The 23,037-nt window shown below is 35.0% G+C and overlaps 4 protein-coding genes across 6 annotated transcripts; 2 read left to right on the top strand and 2 right to left on the bottom strand.

Annotated features, from left to right (window-relative positions):
* Window positions 1-756: 756 nt before the first annotated feature.
* Window positions 757-12,511, bottom strand: Sptz (zinc finger FYVE-type containing 26 spastizin). Of its 2 annotated transcripts, XM_071793040.1 has the most exons (14): window positions 12,260-12,511; window positions 11,993-12,173; window positions 11,226-11,888; window positions 9,747-11,087; window positions 7,457-7,603; window positions 6,789-7,359; window positions 6,452-6,699; window positions 5,800-6,339; window positions 4,516-5,712; window positions 3,912-4,424; window positions 3,432-3,796; window positions 1,715-3,327; window positions 1,327-1,580; window positions 757-1,231 (listed from the first exon to the last, which is right to left on the bottom strand). In XM_071793040.1, exons 1-14 carry the CDS (start codon window positions 12,475-12,477, stop codon window positions 1,064-1,066), a joined length of 8,019 nt encoding a protein of 2,672 aa, XP_071649141.1. In that variant the 5' UTR covers window positions 12,478-12,511; the 3' UTR covers window positions 757-1,063. The 2 variants fall into 2 exon arrangements, with proteins under 2 accessions (XP_071649141.1, XP_071649142.1); XM_071793041.1 differs by lacking the exons at window positions 11,226-11,888; window positions 11,993-12,173; window positions 12,260-12,511 and having other exon boundaries at window positions 9,747-10,799; window positions 10,919-11,076.
* On the top strand, window positions 7,610-9,740 carry LOC139821756 (uncharacterized). Of its 2 annotated transcripts, none has more exons than XM_071793057.1 (5): window positions 7,610-7,748; window positions 7,833-8,132; window positions 8,221-8,365; window positions 8,484-9,057; window positions 9,244-9,740. In XM_071793057.1, exons 1-5 carry the CDS (start codon window positions 7,680-7,682, stop codon window positions 9,383-9,385), a joined length of 1,230 nt encoding a protein of 409 aa, XP_071649158.1. In that variant the 5' UTR covers window positions 7,610-7,679; the 3' UTR covers window positions 9,386-9,740. The 2 variants fall into 2 exon arrangements, with proteins under 2 accessions (XP_071649158.1, XP_071649157.1); XM_071793056.1 differs by having other exon boundaries at window positions 8,484-9,122.
* A 154-nt stretch (window positions 12,512-12,665) lies between the features above and the next one.
* Window positions 12,666-16,747, top strand: LOC139821751 (kelch domain-containing protein 4). Its single transcript, XM_071793049.1, has 7 exons — window positions 12,666-12,894; window positions 13,104-13,274; window positions 13,554-13,789; window positions 13,985-14,154; window positions 14,702-15,270; window positions 15,606-15,813; window positions 16,230-16,747. Exons 1-7 carry the CDS (start codon window positions 12,775-12,777, stop codon window positions 16,391-16,393), a joined length of 1,638 nt encoding a protein of 545 aa, XP_071649150.1. The 5' UTR covers window positions 12,666-12,774; the 3' UTR covers window positions 16,394-16,747.
* On the bottom strand, window positions 16,744-22,924 carry LOC139821753 (protein phosphatase 1L). Its single transcript, XM_071793054.1, has 8 exons — window positions 22,746-22,924; window positions 21,890-22,135; window positions 21,394-21,591; window positions 20,507-20,800; window positions 19,568-19,727; window positions 18,909-19,039; window positions 18,075-18,382; window positions 16,744-17,576 (listed from the first exon to the last, which is right to left on the bottom strand). The coding sequence occupies exons 1-8, from the start codon at window positions 22,779-22,781 to the stop codon at window positions 17,489-17,491; spliced, it is 1,461 nt and encodes a 486-aa protein (XP_071649155.1). The 5' UTR covers window positions 22,782-22,924; the 3' UTR covers window positions 16,744-17,488.
* Between the last annotated feature and the right edge of the window lie 113 nt (window positions 22,925-23,037).

Genomic DNA, 23,037 nt, shown 5'->3' with positions numbered 1-23,037 from the left:
CCCCCCCAATATAAATTCGAGGAAAGTTTGTTTTTTTATATTTATATATTTATTTTCTTATATATACAAATATGAACTCTAATATTATAGAGTGTCATGAATAAAATCACGATGTTAATCATGTATCAAATTGTCTGCATAGCACAATTACATTCTTCATGTATCAAAATTTAGCTCATGCCGTTTTCATGATAAAAGAATTCTCTCCAACTCCCATTAAATATTTTATCCTCATAAAATATTTGGAAAAATATATCATTTTGAGATGGATTCATGTTGTAGCTAAATATCGACTTAATAAAAATGGTTTAAGACAAAATAAGTAAGATAATTGTATAAATATTTGCAAAATTGTAAATTTTTTGTATCTTTTCTGATGTTAGAGATGTATTTCTTATTCTATACATTCCTCTGTCTTTGCATTTCATATCCTTTGTACTTGAACATTGTCATTATAGCCAAGTTTTATCTATATTAATTACAGTTGTTATATATTTTCTATGTATATTCAGATATACATAACATAAACGGCTGTAAAAATAAGATGTGAAATAGGGATTATTTTTTAGATTTAAGAAAGGCATTTATGTAATTAATTTTTTAAGAAAAATTAGGGAATATTTTATGATTTTCAATGAATGTTACTATATTAATAGTAATTATATAGCTTCAAGAATTTTTTTAATGATAAAACGAGAATAGGTCGATTCTTCAATAGAAAATCCGGTTTGTGACGTTCAAAATTTCAAATCCATATTTTTCATAAGCTTAAACTTTAATTCTTAGATAATAAAAACAAAAATTTTTTTTAGATTAATTCTACATTGTAAGATAATTTAAACTTGTATTTCATTATAATCTACTTACGTGTATAGACAAAAAAATTAAAAAACGCACGCATACTTACTCACATACACACATGCACGTACATCACACCGAAACTTTTGCAATGGATACAAAAAACTTTATTGTATTACAATGAACACTTTCCTTAAATATTGTTTATAATATATATCAATGATAATGATAACATCTTCTTTATTTTCCTTTTTCTTCCGGATGCTTATCCTTTTGGTTCTTGTTGTAGCCACTTTAAGCATATCGCTTTAATTGCACTTTGACCGAGCCTATCTGATTCTTTTAAGATTCTCCTTATGTCTTGTGCCCTAGAATGCTTAACCGCAAGCAGATACGCAGCCTTCAGTTGTTTACTTTCAATGTATGCATTTATCTGGAAAAGAATAGTATTGCGAAATATATAACCAGTTACAAATTAGAAATTTCTTGACATACAATATATATTGACATAATTGAAGTAAAGCTCACTCTAAGTTCTGTGTCGATTATTAGTCTGATTAAAGTATCTATATGATTTTTGAGTGTCGGATTCTGTTCGGTGTACGAATGAGTCAACAATAATTTCACACAGTGTGCCAAGACGTGATCAGAAATAACGTGGGCGTTATGTGCTCCAGAGCTGCGGCAGCATTTGATCAATTGCTCGATTGCGGCTACGTTACTTTTTAAAGCCAATACATGGCCAGCTAAAGAATACACCTTTTGTTGCGGAAGATTATAATCTATAAAAATGATACATATACATTAACAAAATGTTAGTTGGCGCACATAATATAGCAGCACATATTGTTACATTAATAATGAATTACACTGATTTGTGTTATATATTGTTGCTGATAATACTAAATATACATACCTTGTATTATCCGAAAAGCTATGCCGAATCCTTCCCCAATATCACGGCCGCACAATATAGCTAAAACGGATAAATGTATCTTCTGCTGTTGATTGCCAAATAACGTAGGCAACTCGAGCGTCGCCGGGGGGTTATCGCTGTCAATATCTGGGAAGAGATTTAAAAATTCAGTCGAGACTCTTTCTTCTTTTTCGCAGTTCGCTAGAAACTTGACAATTTCCGTTTGTCTGCATATAGTGTTTATATGCCTGTCTATCTCCGAGGGTTCCATCTCCATCGCTAAAGTACTTTGGCCACTGTGCACCGAGCTTATGTTCTTTCTCCTTTTGGTCAAGCTCTCCATCTGCACGTCCGACTCCAAGTGCTTTTGAGCGTCTTGCAACAAATGCGCCCTGTTGTGCAAGTCTGAATAGGTGTTCGCTTCGGTAGTATAAAAACGGATGCACGTCATCGATGCTCTCACGCAGTCCCTCATGAAGAGCTGTATCTGGTATAAAATATGCCAATATTGCTTCCTTTCCATGAAATGACAGACGGCTATCAGGTACTTCCTCCAAATGACCAAAGTGGGATCTTTTGCCTTCATCGCATCGTGAAGTTTCTCGACGTGGCCGTTCCTCAAACAGTACAAGTAAACCCCGTTAAGAAACAAATCACGCTCCATGTCATTGTCCAAGATATACGCCAGGCACTTGTCAAACTCTTTATGCTTCAAAAAGAACTGTAAGATGGAGGTATAACTTCCATACGCCAACAGATAGTACAGACTTTCTTGATAGTAAACTGTCTGATTAGCGGGTATTAGATATTTAACGTTAAACTGATTTTGGCTAACAGCTTTCAAGCTGTTGAGCGTCTGTAAGATTTCCTGCGCCGCATCGGACTTGGGCTGCGGACTCGAATGCTGTGTTCGCGATCGGTATGTACTCAAGTTATCTAATATTTGCAGAATCTCTGTCAACAGTGGCGGATCTTTCAGCGGCCGGCACTTGGAATATTCACTCCTCTTTAAGTGACCGCCTTTGCTGCACGCCCTTTTTCCCTCGTCCAATATTTCGTCTCTCTTCGGCCCCGACGCGGTTGTCCGTTCCGTTAACTCTGTCTCGGGGTTTTCGATCGACTCTTTGGAATAAGATAGCACGACCCAATCGTCGAGATCCTCGTGCACAATTTTGTCGAGGCAATGGTGGAACTTTTCTTTCGCCTGTTCCAAGTATCCCACCTTCAAACAAGCCTTTCCCCAGGCGGCCCACACGCCCTGCGTGTCCAATCCTGCCTTTGTGCTGACGTCCAACGCCAACGTCCAACGCTCCTTCTCGGTGAGGAGATCGCGTAATTTTCTCAGCGTGTGCTCGTCGAGGTCATCATCGGTCGGTATAAGAGCCACACAATCAGATTTAACTAGAGTCGCAATTAGATCCACCTGCGATAGGAACCGATCGCAATGCGCGAGGCCGGTATTGAAACCAAATTTCGCGCATTTCATCTTAGCCGCGACCAATAGAGAACGTATCATCTTGATGATCACCGCGTGATCAATCTCGGGATTTATCCTGCCGCCATTAACGGGTTGGAGCAATCGCTTCATTTCATCGCAACGGTCCAAGAGGAAACTGTGTGCGGTAACAAGATTCTGTTTTACTTATATTTCTTACAAATTTAAACACACAACATTTCTAATAACATCTTCTTTCTTAGGAAACTTACAAATTATTACCTGGTATATATCTTGGGATCAAAGTGCAAATTCAGAATAGCAAGACACAGCGAAATATTTGGGGCATACTCGAACGAAAACTCTTCTCTTATGGTGCGATTGTGTCTTTCGTCTCTTGTCAATCGCCAATAATCAAACAACTCGCTGCTGGATGTCGACGGGACACTTTGCACCGCACGCATTTGCAATACCGTCTGATGCTTGCAATCGTCGCACACGCGTACCAGCACAGTACTAGGATAACCAGCAACTTGCATGCGATGCTGAGAACACATGGCACAAACAACGCGACCGCATCGCCGACAGTGGTGTCGTCTGTTAAACATGGAAAATATCACAGCCTTGCAGCAATCGCATTCTCTCGCCTATTAAACAAACGATTTTTGTTATGTCAATTAATAACCAAAAAATACGGGTATAAAATAAGAATCAAGCACATTTTTATTTCGGATAACGTTTTAAAAATACTTTTCGAATTACCCTATCATTTGGGACCCATTCCTCCTTAGTGGGCACGTTAACAGGCATAATAAATTCGTTGTCCTCCGTCTCAAGATTAGATTGTGAAATATTTCTGGCTTTATTTTCGGTACCGTCACGCTGATGGAGCGATACGCGAAAATCCAACGACTTTTTGGCGTAAAACCGTATAACTTTGTCAAAATTGCTGATACCTATATCGGGATGTTGCAAAACCTCATGCAGCATATTCAAAATCTTTTGAATATTTTCAAATTTACTATTCATCAATAATTGCTCCAGCATCAATAATGGCTCTCTTATCAAGTGGATGTATAACGCTCTGTCTTTATTTTCCAACATCTTCAGAATTTCTAGTCCCACCAAAGTTTTCCGGTACTTTGGTTGCTCTACTATTCTACAGTGGTCCAATAAATAGTTGGCGATAAATTGCAATGCGCTAATAGATTCTAATTTCTTGAGAACCCCTTTACATATCTTTACTGACTGCGTCAACGGTAACGCTTGAAGAAACTGAAATATTTATTATCGAATTATTGACATTGTGACAAAAGTATATTTACAAGGATATATCAACGATTTTTATGTAATAGATCTTGTATACCTTTAAAGCTTGCTTGAAATCTTGCTGTTCATTTTTTAAAAGGCCTATCAGAAAATCTTGGATCACAGGAGTTTGCATCTCCAGAGAAAATGCTTGACACTCCAGCCACTCTAAACATAACTCAAACTGATCCGCATCGATCAGGGACTTGATGATCTCAAACGGATCGACCTTCTCTGTACAATATACGATGTCGTACCATGTGCTGTTCGACCTACTCATGCAGTACGGAATCATTTTATGGAAGATCGTTATTCTGCACAAGATGCCGTTCATCCGATGTCTGCAGTGCACTGGCAACTTGTGACTGTGCTCGTGCTGCAACGCGTGGCTTAACGCGTGTTCGCACAAAATCATAGGCCACTTGTTAATGTTGTGCAATATCATTTGCGCCAGTATGTGTATATCTTTGATTTGATACAGGTACTGCAGCATTCGTGTGATAGATAGGACACCCAGATTGGACAGCATGTGACTTAGAATCAGATCCTTGAAGCGCTGCAGCTCTGTATTATATTTTATGACGCTGTCAGCTAAGGCGTTTAATATCTCCAAAGAATTTTGCCAATTATGATCTTTTCTAAGCTCGAAATAATGCCATACGTCGTGCACAGGTACACTATCGTGAATAGCGGCGAGAGTTTGATTATTGTTAAATAAGAGTTTCAGCTTGTCAACCCACGAATACGTCAAGAGATTCTCGAGACACGCGGTACGTTTTATATTATCGTAATTGTTCTCCAAAATAGTCGGATTCTCGTTATGCATCCTCTGTATAAGATAAGAGAGGAGCCAACAATGTCTTTCCAGATATTGCAACAAGCTAGGTCTTAATTTGCGAGTCTGCCAAAATGATGTCTGTACGATCACATTTGTGGTTGTAACGCTAGATGTACTATGTCCAGAATATTTTAGTATCACTTCGTACGTATAATTAGACATAGCGTATTCCACATCTACATCTCCGTTTAATTTTTCGAAATCATCCGCTGGAAGCAAACTCCTACTAGCGTTTGTCACATCGATATCAGTATTTCGTGCAAAAGTGTTTTGATACCGCCTCACAAGATCAGGCAGGTTGATTTTTCGCCTTGGTCTATCTATAGATATGTCATCGGGCGACACCGATGAGTAATATGCGATATAATCGTGAGCCACGTCATTCAACGCGTCGTTCAACGTCTGCGCCTCGTACACCTACAATGTTGAGTACATTGATCATATATATATCCATCTGTTTTTTACCATTGATGAATAATTAATCGAGCGTTAGGTATAGCTTACACGAATCTCAGGCGTGCCATAAAATTCATTAGCCATGGCGAAGATTATTTTTGGATTCTGCACGAGATCCAAGTCCTGCCATGCCAATTCGTTAAGCTCCTCCACACGTGTGAAGAATTTAAGATTTTTATCGTTCGCGAGGCTACCCAATAACTTGGATCGGAGAGCGGCGAGTGTCACCAAGCCGAGATCGCCAATCATGTAACCGATCGATGTCAAGGAGACTGTATGCCTCAAACTTTGGAGAGGCGGATCCTTGGACCACACATCCAAATTTGCATGTAGGAACATGATGTTCCAAACGTTCAAGAAGAATGTCAACGTTTCGTCTCCTACGGATAATTCGCCGAGATCAAGGCTGGCGAGGCTCGCGGTCTTATTTAGAATCATCCGTATGTCCGTATGATCAGAGATACTTCTCAAGTATGAATTATCCAGATGAGATTGTCCCGAACTTTCGTTGCGCAGAACCTGCAGAAGCTCTGCCAATATTTCCGAGACACATTGATTCGGTCCTTTAACTGTGACATTTTTCGCACCCTGTAAAGAGACGACGATAATTCCGTATTATACTACTATACTACTATGTGCTGTTAATTGGCAGTAAAAATTTGGCGTATTTAATAGATTCGTAGTTTACGGTAATCAATACCGATTCCTCTTGGTATTGATTCAGTATAAAGCATTCAGAATCCTTGATACTGCTGCAGTTTCTTTCATTATAACAAGAAATACTCGGACATGCATTTACAAGGATGCTGTTTATCAAGTTCACTTGCAAACCAAAAGCGATTTTTTCAAGCTTATCTGGCTCCGTGTTCAAGTCGAATATCTGATATCCAAAATAATGATGTAATGGCGTCTTCAATAAATCAAACACTGTCCGTACCGTAGTGTCGTCTGAAAACGAAATAATAACAAATTATAGTACAAGTCTAATTAGTTTAACGAGTGAATTAAGGTAAATAAACGAATGAATTTACCAATACCTGGAATAATAGTGGATACAAGCTGCAGGTAAGAGTAGACGTTGTAAAGATATTTTTCGCTATTAAAAATATCAGACATTTTTTCTATCGTTTTTAACCCTAGGATATAATTATTGTCGCAAGATCGCGCCTCTGTAATCTCCGCTCTCTCGAGATCGTACAACGTGCGATAATTATTCTCAAATTCGCACCAAACGGCATCGTTCTCTTTCCAATCCTTTATGTACAATGGACGTCTAGCGTCACACAGTATCGTTGTCATAGGCGTATTATTTTTATTTTCATAAAACAATTGATGGATTCTCGAGAAGAAACTTGCGTGTCCTGTGCTGTCAAACGTTTCACAGAGCTTCAAATACTTCATGGCTACGTCACATAGATTATTTGAGATCTGATATGTTTCGCCTATAGTCAAACTTAGATCCAGCACGCTAAGAGTTAACATTTCGTCACTGCGTAAGATATTTGTATCCAACATTCGTAAATGTACTTGTTGAGACGCCAGAAATGTTTCAAGTTGGTTGATGTATCTAGAGGATTGTACACCTTCTTGTGCAGCAAATTTTATATTCTGCAAACACATATTGTAACACTCTTACACATAATAATACTTATATTTCAGTAAGATATTTATCGTACAACATGCCATAGAATATATATGTGTTTACCTCTAGTGTACAAGTTCTTGAGCTTTCTTTTGAAGAATCGATTGCATCTGAAGTACAAATGTGTTTACATATATTGTGCTTAAATTTGTGAAGCGCTTCCGCAAATCGAATCTCGCCGTCTAATTGTGTGTTTTCCATGTGGAACATCTAAGAAACAGAATATACATACATAACGTTACCTACATACATAACAATATCTAAATAACGTTAGAAAAAGCTTAAAATGTTGTATCGAAGAGCGGCTGCGTTTCTAATGATTCAGATTCGTGTTTTACAAACAATTTCTCACGCAGTTAAGTACTTAAAGCAAACCGTTCGTTTTCTATACTTGAAATTTTTATATCTTGATTAAAATTACAATAGTTATCTATTATAGATTGATATGCGAGACATGAAAGTCTTTGAAATTGCACTGGATGATGTGACGTACGATGAGGAGAGCGAAAATGAAATGATTCAACCAGGAGATCTTGCGGATTTAAAACCTCTCGTAGAGGATGAAGGCAGATATGGACCGTTACATTCTCATGTAAAATATTACAATGAGCGTAACGCCGAAGGCAAGAAACAATATTCAGATATATTTTTCTACTTACGATCACACACGAAAGAGATATTCAATTTGGAGCAAGAAAATAAACCATTTGTCGCTGGTTTTAAGCATAATTTGGATAAGGTAAATATCTTAGTGGAAGAAGGGAGGGTCAACAAAAGGTTTCTTTATACATATATAAGATTTTATTAAATCTATGCTTTTAAACCAGTATTTCTTCAAAACCACGAAGCAGAGTGTTGATGTAACATCAATCAAGACAATTAATCATATTGAGTCTGAAAAGAACAAGAGAAGTGCGCAGATTTTTAAAAAATTACAGAATTACAAAAAGAGCACAACAAATGTTGCCACAGGTACTAATTAATATCATTACTAATACTAATTAATACGATAAATCAATCACATGACGGTATATATTGATAAATGAAGAGAGAAGGAATAAAGAATAGCCTTCCATTGCCAAACAAACAGACAAAAGTGTAAAAGGCGTAGTTAGAGTAAAACGCGAAGAGACAACCAACCATTATGAAACAACTTTGAACGAAGAGATGGATTTTTTTCAAGTGATAAGAAACAGAAATGTTACAACTGAAGAGATGGAAACGACTGCAGGATACTTGGCGAAAACGCCAGAGACATATACACAATACAACTTGTACGAATATGACCAGGAAACTACGAGTGACGCGACGAAAAATCTTCTGGACCAGTCTTCGATCTCGGAAAGATCATCTACACTCGCAGATAACGAAAGTTCTCACGAAGAATCATATGATTATGAAAGATTCAAAATGGAATACGAACAGCAGCTCGAATACGACATAAAGGAAGGGAAAGTACTGAATTATACTGACAATGAGAAGAAAGAACCGCTGAAGAATACGCTGAAAGGAGCATTGAAAAGAATAATGGATTTGAAACGACCCAAGAACTGTACGAAGGAAGAATTAAGTCAGATTGGAATTAAAGCCATAGAATGCCTTTTGTACGATTATCAGCGCGCGAAAGACATAACGACTGCGAAGCTGATCCTCTCGAGGACATGGTTGGTTTTCAGAGTTTGGCTGTTAATCTACATTTGCTTCGCAATTCCCTGTTGGTGTCAAAGAGGTGACGCATGATTCTCCTGCTATTCCTGCAGTGGTCCTTCTCTTGATTTAAGAGATATTATATTATTATATAAATGGAGAAATATTATTATATTATATATGAAAATTATACTATATTTCAGGATGGTGCTGCTGCTGTTTCCGTTGCAAGTTTTGTTTTCCACGAAAAAGGATTATACTTGTCAAACAATATTACGCAACGAATCCACCTGGTATTTTCGTCAAGGACTTAAAAAAAGTGAAAGATGTGAAAGAGCCTGTTAAATATGAGGCTACTGAATACGAATATAACGCGTACAAAACTTTTGAAGCTGCGATAAGAAATATATGAATATTACCGCGTTCGCTAACCGCTATTTACTAACCGCATATAACTTGTGTATGTTGGTCAGAACTCTTTCGCTACGGAAGTCGAAACACTTTCCTGGATGTACGAATGAGAAATATGTTTTACACACACGTTATGATTGCGTCCGACCTTATTAATAATTAATATGATTTATTCGATGATCATGTAGACGTATCAACTAATGAAACGTTTGTTCAACATAGATCTAATTTGCATAGCAGGAAGACATAAAAGTTGTATGATAGTAGATGCATTATTTGAATAAAGCAACATTACCTCAACTACCTCTCGTGCCTTCTGAAACGTGCCCTTCCACAAACAATGTAAAATCAAACTTTCTTTCGAAGCCAGCATTAAATTGATCAAGGACAGTTTGTCTTTCGTTGACAAATAATCCGCCGTTGTTGTACTGATCTTCGAACGCTTTCTGCGTTTATTGCCGCACAATAAGCCGGCGTCCGAACTACTGTCAGACTTAACTTTAGTTTCATCCGAAGCGCTGTCCCCTTTATAAAAAAAACTGTCTCCCTTGACGCGATGTGGGAAATTTGGTTTTTGAGAGACTAAAGCGTCTGATTTATTTGTAGTAGAGGAACCATCTGATTCGTCCTGCGGACGACCAACATTCTCAATAAAATCAGATCCCATATGGAATTTCAATCTCCAACGAGTGTCCTTCAATGTTGACTTAAAGGTGAGCATATTTTCGCGAAGTCGTTGTATTTCTTCGTGCAATCCGAGTACTTGTAATTCATCGATCTCTTCTGTCGTAATCAAAGTATTCCTCCATAAATAATATAGCATGTCTCTTACAGCATATTTATTAGCTATGAATCCTGACTTGTCATATTCCACCGACTTACGAATAGTGCAATCATCATCTTTGGAACTGGCATTTGTAACGTTGAAATCTTCATAACGTAAAAATAATAAGGAAAATATACTCTCCATTGCCTCCATCCTTGACGATAAAGGGAATAAAGAGGATAAGTATGATATCATGTCAGTGAAATATTTAGTAACTTGTTTATATTCCGTGTTGTAAAATTCACATAAGAAAATAGCTTTTAAGGCGCTTATTATGCAACAATATGCTTGGAAGTTGGCAGATTGGTTCGGAGAAGTCTCCTTCAGCAAATCTTGGATATCACTGTGATCTTGATCGTGTATATTTGTTGTGAGTTTCAAGACGAAGAGTATATTGTGTTTTTGCAAAAGAGACAAAATCTGTTTTACAGATACTGTCCGTTCAATCGCCGTCGCATCAGATTGCACATTTTTCAATTCTCTGCTATCTAATTTCGCATTTACAAAATGTCTCTTCTTCCACTGTAAAATATATACTACAATTCTAATGTGGCTTTTTAAGAGCGTATATAAGTTGTTTAAATCATAGTCGTTGCGCAGATCAGGGTAACACTTCTCTAAGAGAAAGCTGATGGACTCACAGATAAAAATATCATTGTCGTAGCTTTCGCTAGTATCGATCATTTCCCGCGGACAATCGTTTAATACTTTAAACAACAACACTGGATATAACCTTCGTAATAAATCACACGATAACAATAATTCGACTTGGTTATATTTTCTCTTTGTAGTCAAGATGTAACATATATCCTGTAACATATAAAAATTTATTCCAATAGTCACACAAGTGTGTAACAAATACATGTATATAATGTATCTGTTTATCCGTTAGCTGTCAAATTGTTTTAACGATTAAAGTTATAAGGAGGCTTAAAATACGAAACTTACCAAAATATCATTCAACCAATGCAATTTTCTCGTACATGTTCTCTCAAGTACGTCCTGTTTGCCCAAAGAAATTTCCGAGTTTTCTGCTAATTTAAATATACCTTCGCTTATATTATATGCTGTGGGTAAAGTGGTAGCGCTCTCGAGACACGCGTGTGTCTTATTCCAAAGTGAAAGCCATTCGCTCAACATTTTCTCATTTTTTCGCGAATATAACGCAAGTTCAATATCTTTAACGTGGTGCGATTTTGAAAGCGTAGGATAGACTATTTTTAAAAATTCGACTTGTGCATCTATATCCACATCTGTATCTATTTTTGACAAAAGGCGTAGAACCACTCGTAAAGGATTGCTGCCATGAGTGGGCGAATCAGCTTCAGAAGAGGAATCGATCGCTATCGTATGATTTAAGCAGCAGTTTCTTCTGGCTGGAATGTGTTCTAGGCATGACTTAAAAGTAGAAAAATAAATGTCTTGTAAATTGCTAACCACATTGTGTGCATTTGGAGCTACAGATATTAATTTGTTTATAATCCAGCACACAGTTTCCACATTGACATACGTGTTATCTTTCAGAAATGTAAGGATCTGTTCCAATATAATATTTGAAGTATGTTTTACACTACATTCCACGTTTAGTTGTTGAAGAAATACTGACAATTCCTGAGAAAATGAAGTTTTCGTTTTTAAAAGCATCAAGAGTAACGTGGTAACGTGAAGTTTTGCCAGTCGTAAGTTAGCAGTTTCGCCAGCAATAAGAAAAATACCTTATGCAAACAGTCCGGTACATTGTCGCACATCTCAATTGCATTTTTCATTTGTATGCAATCGAATTGCGTTTGAATATTGCACTGTATATCGCAACCAACATTGGACGATTTGCTGTCTATAAGTTTCCACAGCAATACGTAGGCAATCCATTGGTATTGCTCTTCATCCGGAGAATGTCTATAACGAAATGTAAAAGCAAGCAATGATATAATCTATCAATGGTATAATCTATAATGTGTAATTGATAAGTAACGTTTACTCACATCAAGCTCTCAATTACAGTTTCCAATTCTGACAAGTCGACACAGCACGTGTGATGGAATTCTTTCAAGAACGTGCTGTCATTGTTTACGTGGAAAATATTTAAAGATGTATACCATAATCGAGACAAAATGCATTTGTTCAATTCCAGCACTCTTGTTTGTTTCGACATTGTTCCTTTTAAGAGCGTTGCATTTGTTGATACACATATACGTGACATGTTATCAAGGCCTTTGCTGCCTTGCACTAGGGTGCACCACCCACCACCTTGCATAAATGCACACATGCGCACAATGCAGTGAATGTGCCATGATTGGCCGAGGCAACAGGCAGGCAATCTAGCTGAATTTAGCAGGCAATATAGGAACTTTACTGGCCTCAAAACGCAGGTTTCTCTCTCTGCCATCACCCATATCCGTCATATCCATGCCTGGCTGCGGGATAGGGTTAGGTTATAAACGTTCCTTTTTTGATTGAGTTAATTTTGCATATTGCGTATTGCGCGATACAAAAGGCAATGGGGAAAAAAGATAAGAAGAAAAACAAGAACAAGATAAGCGGTCCGGTAAAGACTGCATTAAAAACCGAAAAGAAGCTTAATGTTAAGCAGAAGAAGGAATTAGCGGCCATTGGTGAGGTGAGGTTAGATTTGTTCCTTTTTCTCTTTCGTCTTGTATGTACTTATGTATATAGATCAATGTTATAGAAAAAACGGGAAATTATTTTCATCTAATTGAAACATTTATCTGTTGAGGATTCGATTTATATTTTATCAATTTTATCAATTGTATTTCTAAAAGTTAGCTCGTTACTGTTGCATTTCATGCTTGCTTCTTGCTTGTGCAGGATGACATAGAAAAGATTGTTGCTGAAATTGAAAAAGAAGAGGCTCGCAGGCAATGCATTAAGGAAGTGGTGGTGGATACGCCGCTTAGACGAGTCAATTTCACTCTGACGGCGCATCCTTTTAAGGATGAACTTATCATGCTCGGCGGCGAGTTTCATGATGGTCGACAAGTAATATGTGATACAATATAACATTACATTATATTATACCATATTACAAGAAGTAATCACAATCCCGTGTCCCCTTTGAATTTTTTCATCAACCAACAAGCTTGATAATGAGAATGCACGCACACATAAATATAGAAAGATTTTATCTAGCACTAGCATCTAGCGCCCTAGTGGTATATAAAAAGAACAGTGGTTACATTGTTTTAAATAAAAACCAAACCAAAATCTAGAAATTATTTCATCTATAATCGCATTTACTCTTTTAATTTTTCCTCTTAGACAATCGTTTACGGCGACATGTTCATTTACAATATAAATAAGCGAGAATGGACGTTGGTGAAGGCGCCAGGGGCACCGCCGCCGCGGTGCGGTCATCAGGCCGTAGCCACAGCGAATCACGGTGGTGAATTGTGGGTGTTTGGCGGCGAATTCACAAGTCCGAGCGAGTCACAGTTTTATCACTATCGGGACTTGTGGGTGTTTCGACTTGTTGACAAGAAATGGGAAAAGATCACGTAAGCTTATTACTGATAGTAAGCATGGATATTTAATTATATGTACATATTTACACGTTACACGTAAATATATACATATATATATGAATATTTGTGTATGTTTATTACGCACATGTACATATATGCGTATATGTACCCAAAATATACCCTTGTATTTCACATATGTATAGTATGTTTATTCATATATGATTCTAGAGCTCTAAATGGCCCATCAGCCAGAAGCGGGCACAGAATGGTGCACGTGAAGAAACAGCTAATAGTGTTTGGCGGATTCCACGACAATCTGCGACATGATTGCAAATATTTCAACGACGTTCACATTTTTGATCTGGAGACTTACATGTGGCGGAAAATCGAACCTGCTGGTAAGAGACTAATAATGTCCATTTCTATCAACGCAGATTAATTTTAATCTTGGTTTAACTTACCTGTCATCTTTTTCTAGTTGTAAAAGTTAGAAAAAGATAGAAAGAGTAAGTTAAACCAAGATTAAAGTTAATCTACATTGGTAGAAATTGGCATTATTGCATCAGTGTGCACAGTGCACTAATTCATGTAGGTATATTAAAATCAATCTTTTGAGCTAACTTATTATCTAGATAAATTTGTCTCCAATTTTACTGAATATTTGTTTCAATATTTTCACCAAAAATTTGTAAAATCTTTTTAAATTCGGAAAATTTTATCGAATTTTTATGCAAAAACTTGTCAATTATTCAATTAAGAATATTTACCAATTATTTTATGAAATATCTTGTCGCGCGTGTACATACAGACACATTTAAGTAGTTTTATCAAGAATTGAAAAAGATATTTTATTAGTTTATCATAATTTTACAAGTAATTAATTGCTAATAATGACAGAGTATGTATTCTATGATGAGTGAAGAATTTCTCTTCTTTCTTCGAAAGGTGTTGCACCTACTCCTCGATCGGGCTGTATATTACTGCCGACTCCGGACAATAAAGTTCTCCTATATGGCGGCTACAGCAAGGAAAAAGTAAAGAAGAACATAGAGTTGGGTTGCATTCACGATGATATGTTTCTCCTGACGCAAGCGGACAAAAATGATGTAACCAAATATAAATGGGTCAGCGTGAAGCAAACTGGGATCCGAATAAGCCCGAGATGTGGCGCTACCGCCACGTTAATTCAGCCCGCCGCTAATCAGGCCTTCGTGTTTGGCGGTGTTTACGATGATGACGGTGATGATGAGGAAGAAGATCTATGTGGAACATTTTACAATGATCTGTTTGTGTTGGACTTGGAGAAATTACACTGGCGCGTTGTAACATTAACCGGGAAAAGAGAAACGACTCTTACTGGTGGCACCGAAAAACGACGAAGAAGAAGAAGAAACCAGAGAGAAGAAAGCTGTGAGGAAGCAGAGCAGAGTAATGATTCAGATGAGGAAGTGATAGAAGATCTTTCGAATTCCGTGCAATCCACAGTTATTGTAGATGATGATGGAATATTCACGGTACGGTTTTTTCGCTTTTTTCACTTTTTTGTTCTTAATTATTATCCTGTTACTGAATTACTATAAATAATGGCACAGACAGGGAGAAGTCGTTTTAGTTGGTTTTTTTTTTTTCTTTTTCGACAGCACATTTCACCTACATTTTTTGGTAATTTTTCGTACTTACACAAAGCCCACGCGAATCCAGTTTTAAATTTGGATTAGGTCTTCGTCTCTAAATCTTTTTAGTAATATCATAGGGGTTTCTAAATAAATACCACAAATTTCTTTAAATTCTTTAGTTACTATGTATATATGTGTATAATAAGCAAACATGTGTGTGTTTATACACATAGGTAACGATAGGTTCGACGGAGCCATCGACATCTTCCTCATCGTCACTTCAACCCATCTCGACAGTGACAAGTGACAAAGAGACGAAATTTCTACCATTACCGCGAATAAATGCTGGAATGGCGACAAAGCACAACATCTTGTATTTGTATGGCGGCATAATGGAAGAGGGTGATCGGCAATACACTTTTTCCGATTTCTACAGCTTAGGTATACTCTCATTAATTGTACATATTTGTATTTTCTTATTTTTTTAATAATGTCCTCGTTAATTCTCTTGTTTGCATTTTGTTTGATTTTATTTTATTAACATTATTAAAATGATCAATGCAATTACGTGCATTGCACACACTCACACGTATGCACGCATGTAATTTTTCATATTGAAAGTCATAGAGAGATTTTGATTATCATATATCATTGAATGTGTATCGTCTAATGGTGAAAATTGTCATCGAATTAAAAGTGATCTAAGAAAGTCATATAATTCCATTCACAAAACAATGATTTTAAAGTAACTTTAAAGTTTAATCTTAAGAAAAAATTTTTTTAATGTTATCGTATTTTTTCTTTTAAATCTATGTATATCTGTACATAATATATATAAGTATATGTATATAATGCAGATTGTCGAAGGCTAGATGAATGGAAAACTTTAATAGCGGACGATTTGTCATCGCAAACGTGGTTCGATTCTTCGGAAAGTTCAGAAGACAATGAAAATGAAGATAATAGTGAAAAAGAGGAGAGTGATGATAATAAATCAGTGAATATTAATGTTGAAAACTGAGTAGAAAAAAAAAAATAATAAACAACTTGCTTAAATAATTTTCATCTATATTTAAATGAGTGAACATTTTATTACAATCTCTCTCAAAAACAGCAAGTTGAAGTGTTTTTATTACAACCAAAAAATACTAGAAATATAATCGAGAATGTGTGTGTTTGTATGTGTACATACACACATGTAAAAGTCAGGTGTTCGATATATTTATATGTATGCATGAGAGAAAAAGGAAAGGGTGCACGCGTCTGCATCCATACATACAAAACACACACACACATACACACACGCGTATGTATACGTATGTTTTGATACAGATAAAAATTGATAAAATTTTTTAAATAAAAGTATAAAAATAGATCCTACATTATATATTTTATTCCACTGCTCTGTACATGAAAATAAGATTATGAGTTCTCTCATACCATGTCTATTTAGCGGTTATCCCACATCTTTTATACATAATGATGCAAAAAATAGATGTGTGTAAAAAAATTATATACTTTTATGTAAGAAGTAGAGATAATTTATATGTTAAAAACAACTTGGCTGTAACAAAGTTATGCTAATCATAAAATGTCTTTCTTGGGACAAAGCCAGTTTGACCTGATGATTAAATACTTATATAACAGTGCTACTGATTTGCCGATTCTCATTATACTTACTAAGCAATATAATTTGTAATTTTGGAATAGCCTTTACATAATAGTCTTTCTAACTGTATAAAAAATTGCAAGTTGCATGGATGGAGATACCAGATAAGTTTCTAATTGTGTTAAATTTGTTATTTCAATAAATAAAAGAAAATAAAACAAAATTTTACAAATTAATGTACTTGAAATTATTGCCCGTAAATATAATACGTAAATAAGTAATTTTTTTTAGTTCTTAAACTTGTAAAATTTTTTTTACAATAATATTCTTTTGAAATTATTTCAATATTATTTACAATGTCGACGAACACATTACAAACGCGAGGAAACATGTTCTACATATATTATGCAGTTTAGCAATAAATTAGCTTAAATTGCAACAAGTTATATTCATTTTATGACTAGACTTTCGGAACTTTAAAGTGAAAAAACAAATTCGCTATTAAGATCATAACTGGTTCTTCCTGGCCTCCGATACGCTGAATTTGCGATCCTTCAAATTAATCACGACAACCGTGATATTATCGGCAGATCCTCTATAAAAAATATCAAAAGTAACATTAATGCTGGTTTCCTTCGATTATAAGATCTCTTTTTGGACGGAGATTGCCTTTTTCTAAAGATCTTGTCATTTGAAAAAACAACAACAAACTATAAACAGTGCAAAAAGAATTTTCTCGTTAGCTTTCGGAATAGTTTCGGAGAAAACACAAAATACTTTTTATACGAGATACCCTGCACATCTTCTAAATCTCCAACCCTGCTTTTATATGCATTAAGGTAGGTTTTTATCGGCAGTGAAATGCAGCAGCAGCGAGCAGCAGTTCAGTAAGTTTCTTTCCTAGAAATTACTAACTTACAATTAGTTTGGCTCACTTCCGGCGCAAATTTTTGCTGCTCGAAGTTCGCGGGCTTCAACACTGGCAGTGTACCGTATAGGTCCGAACTTTGAGCAGCAAACTGCATTTCACTGCCCACGAAAACCTACCTTTATACGTATGAATAAATTTTTTAATAATAAATCTACGTCTTACCTGTAAAAACTCTGTAACGTAATGCTTTTTGCACCAAAATGTGGTTCATTGATACGCTCTTTGATGAAAGCCACAGCCTCCTCATTCGAAAACGTATCCCATAGGCCATCAGATGCCAATATTATAAACATGGGATTGTGATCATTCAAATCGAATGTTAAAATATCCGGATCAGCAATTACCAGCTTTTTATCTTTTAGAGGATAATCTCCCAAAGCGCGAGAAGTCGCTAATATACCAGCGACTCTCCATACGCCGTCAAAAGTTACCAAACCACCGGCTTTATTTATTCTTCTCTTTTCTCTTTCCTGGAAATAGATTGATTTAATATGACGATCAATATAGATTTAATATGACGATTAGAGAAGGAAGGAGCGAAAGAGAAGGAGATTTATGCACGCATGCACAAGGTGGTTCTCTATATTTATATCCGAATTATCCGATAAATTTATTCGTTGATTCCTAGCGATATATAATATTCAGCTATATAGTATGATGATCAATATTTGAATGTATTATAATCTTCGCAACTGTAAATTCTTTCTTAAATTTGAAATAGATTTCCTCTTATCAAAAATAAAATAGCCATGATGTTTTGCAGTAACGTCATGGTTTTGGCATAAATTCCACTATTACTACTACTACTACTGTTGCTATTACTATAAATATCGTATATAATCACCAATGTAGATTTATTAGCCTCGAATACGCGGACTTGAGACCTGAAGTCATTACTTGCGGATTAATATTATAATAAATATTAATGCAATTACGTTGAATTACTATTGACTTATGTTAAAATAATATTAAATAAATAGAAAAAGCGGTAAATACTTGTTGAGGTTTGTGATCAAAAGACAAAGGAATAGCATTGCCCTTTTCATCACACATTACTCCTCTAGAGTCTCCAACATTCGCTACGATCAACTTATTATCTTCCAAAAGAGCAATTAAAGCAGTTGTACCTAAAACGAGAAAATTGGAAAAAGAATTTAAAAAAGGACATCAACTATAAGTATATATATAAATAATAAAATAAACATTTCTATTTCAGAATTTCCTTTGAGAAGAATAAAAAATTAGCAATTTTATTTTAATTCGTTTCTTGTTTGATTTTAAATGACTTTCTCAGTCATAAATTGTTGTCATTAGGAAAATATTTAAGTGTGATCTTGATATTACCTTCGCACTCTTTTCTTTCAAAGTAAAAAATATTATAAAGACAAAAATATCATGTCCAATTCAGTTTCTAAGAAGATTTGATGCCTTTATTTTTTATTAGACGTCTTGTATAAGTAACTAATATTTCATTCGCATTCACGGTAACTCGTTTATATTTCACTGCAAGAAAATGATTTAATATTTTCTAATGTTAAGAGATATGTTCTGCTATATATTTTCTATTCTTTCCCATAAAGACCCGCTATCCGATGGATTGTTTAATAGCTTGAGTGAGATGTAAAAATATTTTTTAGTAAAACAAAGATAAATACCAGCTACATCCATGTTCTTCTTAGCAGTTTCCACCAATAATTTGTCCGCTGCTAGAACTTCATCCGTTAGAAGCCTGCCATAATTGATTTTATTCCCTTCAATGTAATTCATCATGTCCACTTTGAGTACTTGCTTCTCACCCGATCTACATGGTCTGACCTATAAACAAACAGGAGTAGCAGAGCAAAAAGTAGACGGTACTTTCTAAATGATAGTTTACAAAAAGAATGTTTATATGTCAACTATGTTGAAAGATGTGAAACAACCATTGTGGAAAATGTGGCATATAATATATTCTATTTATTGCAAAGTAGGAAAAGATATGTAGATTCTTCAAAAATGAAAAAATTTTAATTTTTTAACGTCACGTTACGCTACTTTAGACATAAACAAACATTTATACGTATGTAAAAAAATTTGGAAACCTCAAATATATTGAGAATAAAAAACAATTTTTTAAATATTCAAACAATAATTTCTCTGTCTTCTTAGCCAAACTCCGACCAAACTTGTAATTAACTTAATCGAGAATTAATTTATAATATCTACATAGTAATGTCTACAGTATTTTAGATATAATTACATGGATAAAATTAATAATTTTCCTTGAAAAAGAAATTTAAAAAAAATTACATTAAGAGTGACGAATTCTTGTTGTATTTAAGCTATGTTGTTAATTCGCTACCTTGCAAATTATATAGAGTAATTTGCATATACACAAGTTATAAACAAATTTCATATACAATCTCGTTTATAAGAGAAATAACTTGAACAACTGATGTTTAAAGTATTTTATGTGCAAATATGTGTGCAATAAAATTATATAATTCATAGCATAATATTAGATAGTATTTGTCACGGATTACGGGTGCTACTAATGCTGATAACCTTACGTATGTTCGTGTATTATTTCAATTGAACGTCTACTATATTCTTACCTCTCTCGTAATCGGCGTTATGCTCTCTAGTTTATCGAGTAATTCTGGATCAGTCACTTCAATAGCTTTCTTCATACAATCATCCGTTAAGGATGTACTTGCGACTTTTCGAAAAGATTTTCTTCGATCTAGAAACTTTTCGTCTCTTTTGTTGTCGTTTTTCTTTTTCTCTAGCTCTTTTAAGATCAACTCAGTCTGATAAGTGGGTGCTTTGCCAGCCAGTAGATTTTTCAATTCAATAACTTTTTCGTTAATATTGGAGATAAGTTTATCGCGAGCATAGTTGGCTGCAAACTAACAAGAGATAACATATATATGATTAAAGTGTGCTCTTGAAATATTTTGATTATTTTATTTTTTTTTTAAGAAAATTCATTAATCATGTTAGAATATTAAAACACATATTTATTTTCAGTTGTACTATCTTACTTTTTCTCAAAGATTGTTGAATTTATCATCGATTACTCGAACAGTAAGAGAAATAATTATTTTCAGTTTTATTATCTTGTGGTTTTTCTTAAAAATTATTGGGCAACTAAAGTTATGCACAGGAAATAGAATACACTATGTGTTTAAATTCTAAGTTAAAAAATTTGTGAATAAGAGCATGAATTATTCATCTGCGCCTTGTGTTTAATATCGATATGCTTTGCGACATTACAATATATATATGGGTAGAACTCGGAGTATTTTTGAAGTGTGCTGAACAGTGCTGAAGTGATTTAAAGTGTTATTTTGTCCAAATATCTTTCTATTTGCAAATACCATGCAAGAATTTTCCATGTGTCATTTCTCACTTCTGACGTCATTAAATGAGGACAGCATCAGCAGAGACCAGGAGTCTTAAGATCAAAAACAATGCAATAAATAAATAATTTAATCGATACCTCACCACCATGGCCATCAAATACCGCAAATAAGGAAACTCCAGTATTATTCATGTCGTCGTTCACCACAAAACGGTCTTCCATCCGAGCTCTATGTCCCTGCACAGCATACGCCGCAATGTGATCTTGTTTTAACTCCCAACTAAGTTTTACTCCAGTATTCACTGAATCATTAACTAAAAATTTCAATGTAGACACCTGCAAAAGACGAAAAAAAACACCTAACATAGAAAAAAAGGATAGATACAATAATATATCTTTATACAAAAGCTATTTTATCTTAACATGACTTTAAATAAAACTTCAAGTACTGTCTATATATAAAAAAAAAACGATATTAAAAGTATCAAAAGTTTAAACTCATAATTAGAGAATATTGTAATTAAATATCGAAAAAAAAGACTTGATTTTAATTGAAACAATTTTTAATGTTAATTTATCAAAGTAACGGCGTGTATATAAATTAATATAATGCGTCCTTAAAATATATTTGCACCTTAGATGTAGTACGTCCCAGAGTATATTGAATTTTTCCTAGAAGCGCTCTGCTCCAGACATCCACGGCTTGTATGTAAAAGAGAATAATTGCCAGAATCATGCCACAGACTAGCACCTCTGGTTTTAGAGCGTAAATCCGCATAATCCTGCAGAGGTAGCCTAATGGACTGTTAATCCCAGCGTTTAATCCAGTAGGGATGCTCACGGCAAACTTGGATACAAGCTTCATGTGTGATATATATGTCTGTGCGTATACAAAAATTACAAACAGTTTATAATTTTAAATGGGGAGGGAGGTTATTTAGAAAACAAGAGGCTTGTTCTTTTTAGAAACTTTTTTCAACTTCTTGCACGGTTCATCTTTTTTCTCTTTCTCTTCAATGTGAAAAGAAAAAGAGGAAAGATGAACCGTGCAAGAAGTTGAGCTAAAAAAAATAGGCTCAAGGTTTCATTGATACATGGTGTCATCTAAAAAGGTGGGAATTATATAACAATAAAGTATTTCTTTACAAATACAAAAAGCTTCTAACAAAAATTTAGACAAAGTTATTTAATGTTATTTTTTCTCTAACAACTAATAAATTTTTAATATCTAATATTTTCAAATCTCAAATTAAAATTTATATTTAATTCATTCTTTGTATTTGTCATTGGAGTTGAAAGATATAAAAGTCAATATTTATTCCATACACATATTCTATACTAATTGTTTTGTACTCTAAGATATTTATACTTATTAAATTTCAGAACTAAATAAACTAAAATATATGTGCTCAGCACTGTTATCTTAAAATACAACACTGTGTATAATTCGACGTTGTTAAATCTTTTCTTACGTAGTATTATTTCATCACCTGATACAAAATTCGATCTTCAAGCTCGTCGTCCATAATACTTTAACAGCTCTGATTTGTTCTTGTGCCAGAGGTTGCTTTCCAGAACCGATTACTCCAATCTTAATAATATTCCGAACGGAGTGGTTAAGCTCCGGAATCCGCACAAGCATGATCAAGCATGATGTAAGCAGTGGCACACAGTTCCTCTTTCTCTTCCTCTTCTTTCAACTCCTCGTGGGGCTCCTCTAGTGGTTTCAAGAAGCAAACAAAAAATGGATCAGCGACATTACTCTTTCTTGACCCAACTGTC

The sequence above is a fragment of the Temnothorax longispinosus genome, chromosome 11, assembly GCF_030848805.1.
Source record: "Temnothorax longispinosus isolate EJ_2023e chromosome 11, Tlon_JGU_v1, whole genome shotgun sequence".
Classification (NCBI taxonomy): Eukaryota; Metazoa; Arthropoda; class Insecta; order Hymenoptera; family Formicidae; genus Temnothorax; species Temnothorax longispinosus.
The sequence above is the reverse complement of the archived record's forward strand: the minus strand, read 5'-3'. Positions and strand labels throughout refer to the sequence as shown.

Coding starts and splice junctions, on each gene's coding strand:
- LOC139821756 (XM_071793056.1), top strand. CDS start 7,680: ATGTTGTATCGAAGAGCGGCTGCGTTTCTAATGATTCAGATTCGTGTT. Junction 7,749..7,832: donor TACAAACAATTTCTCACGCA/GTTAAGTACTTA, acceptor TATCTATTATAG/ATTGATATGCGAGACATGAA. Junction 9,123..9,243: donor TCCCTGTTGGTGTCAAAGAG/GTGACGCATGAT, acceptor ACTATATTTCAG/GATGGTGCTGCTGCTGTTTC.
- Sptz (XM_071793040.1), bottom strand. CDS start 12,477: ATGTCACGTATATGTGTATCAACAAATGCAACGCTCTTAAAAGGAACA. Junction 6,340..6,451: donor ATCAATACCAAGAGGAATCG/GTATTGATTACC, acceptor GTCTCTTTACAG/GGTGCGAAAAATGTCACAGT. Junction 1,232..1,326: donor TAATCGACACAGAACTTAGA/GTGAGCTTTACT, acceptor ATTCTTTTCCAG/ATAAATGCATACATTGAAAG.
- LOC139821751 (XM_071793049.1), top strand. CDS start 12,775: ATGGGGAAAAAAGATAAGAAGAAAAACAAGAACAAGATAAGCGGTCCG. Junction 13,275..13,553: donor AGTTTCATGATGGTCGACAA/GTAATATGTGAT, acceptor TTTTCCTCTTAG/ACAATCGTTTACGGCGACAT. Junction 15,271..15,605: donor ATGATGATGGAATATTCACG/GTACGGTTTTTT, acceptor TTATACACATAG/GTAACGATAGGTTCGACGGA.
- LOC139821753 (XM_071793054.1), bottom strand. CDS start 22,781: ATGGACGACGAGCTTGAAGATCGAATTTTGTATCAG. Junction 22,136..22,745: donor AAGATCGAATTTTGTATCAG/GTGATGAAATAA, acceptor GTATACGCACAG/ACATATATATCACACATGAA. Junction 19,040..19,567: donor GAAGAACATGGATGTAGCTG/GTATTTATCTTT, acceptor TTCTCGTTTTAG/GTACAACTGCTTTAATTGCT.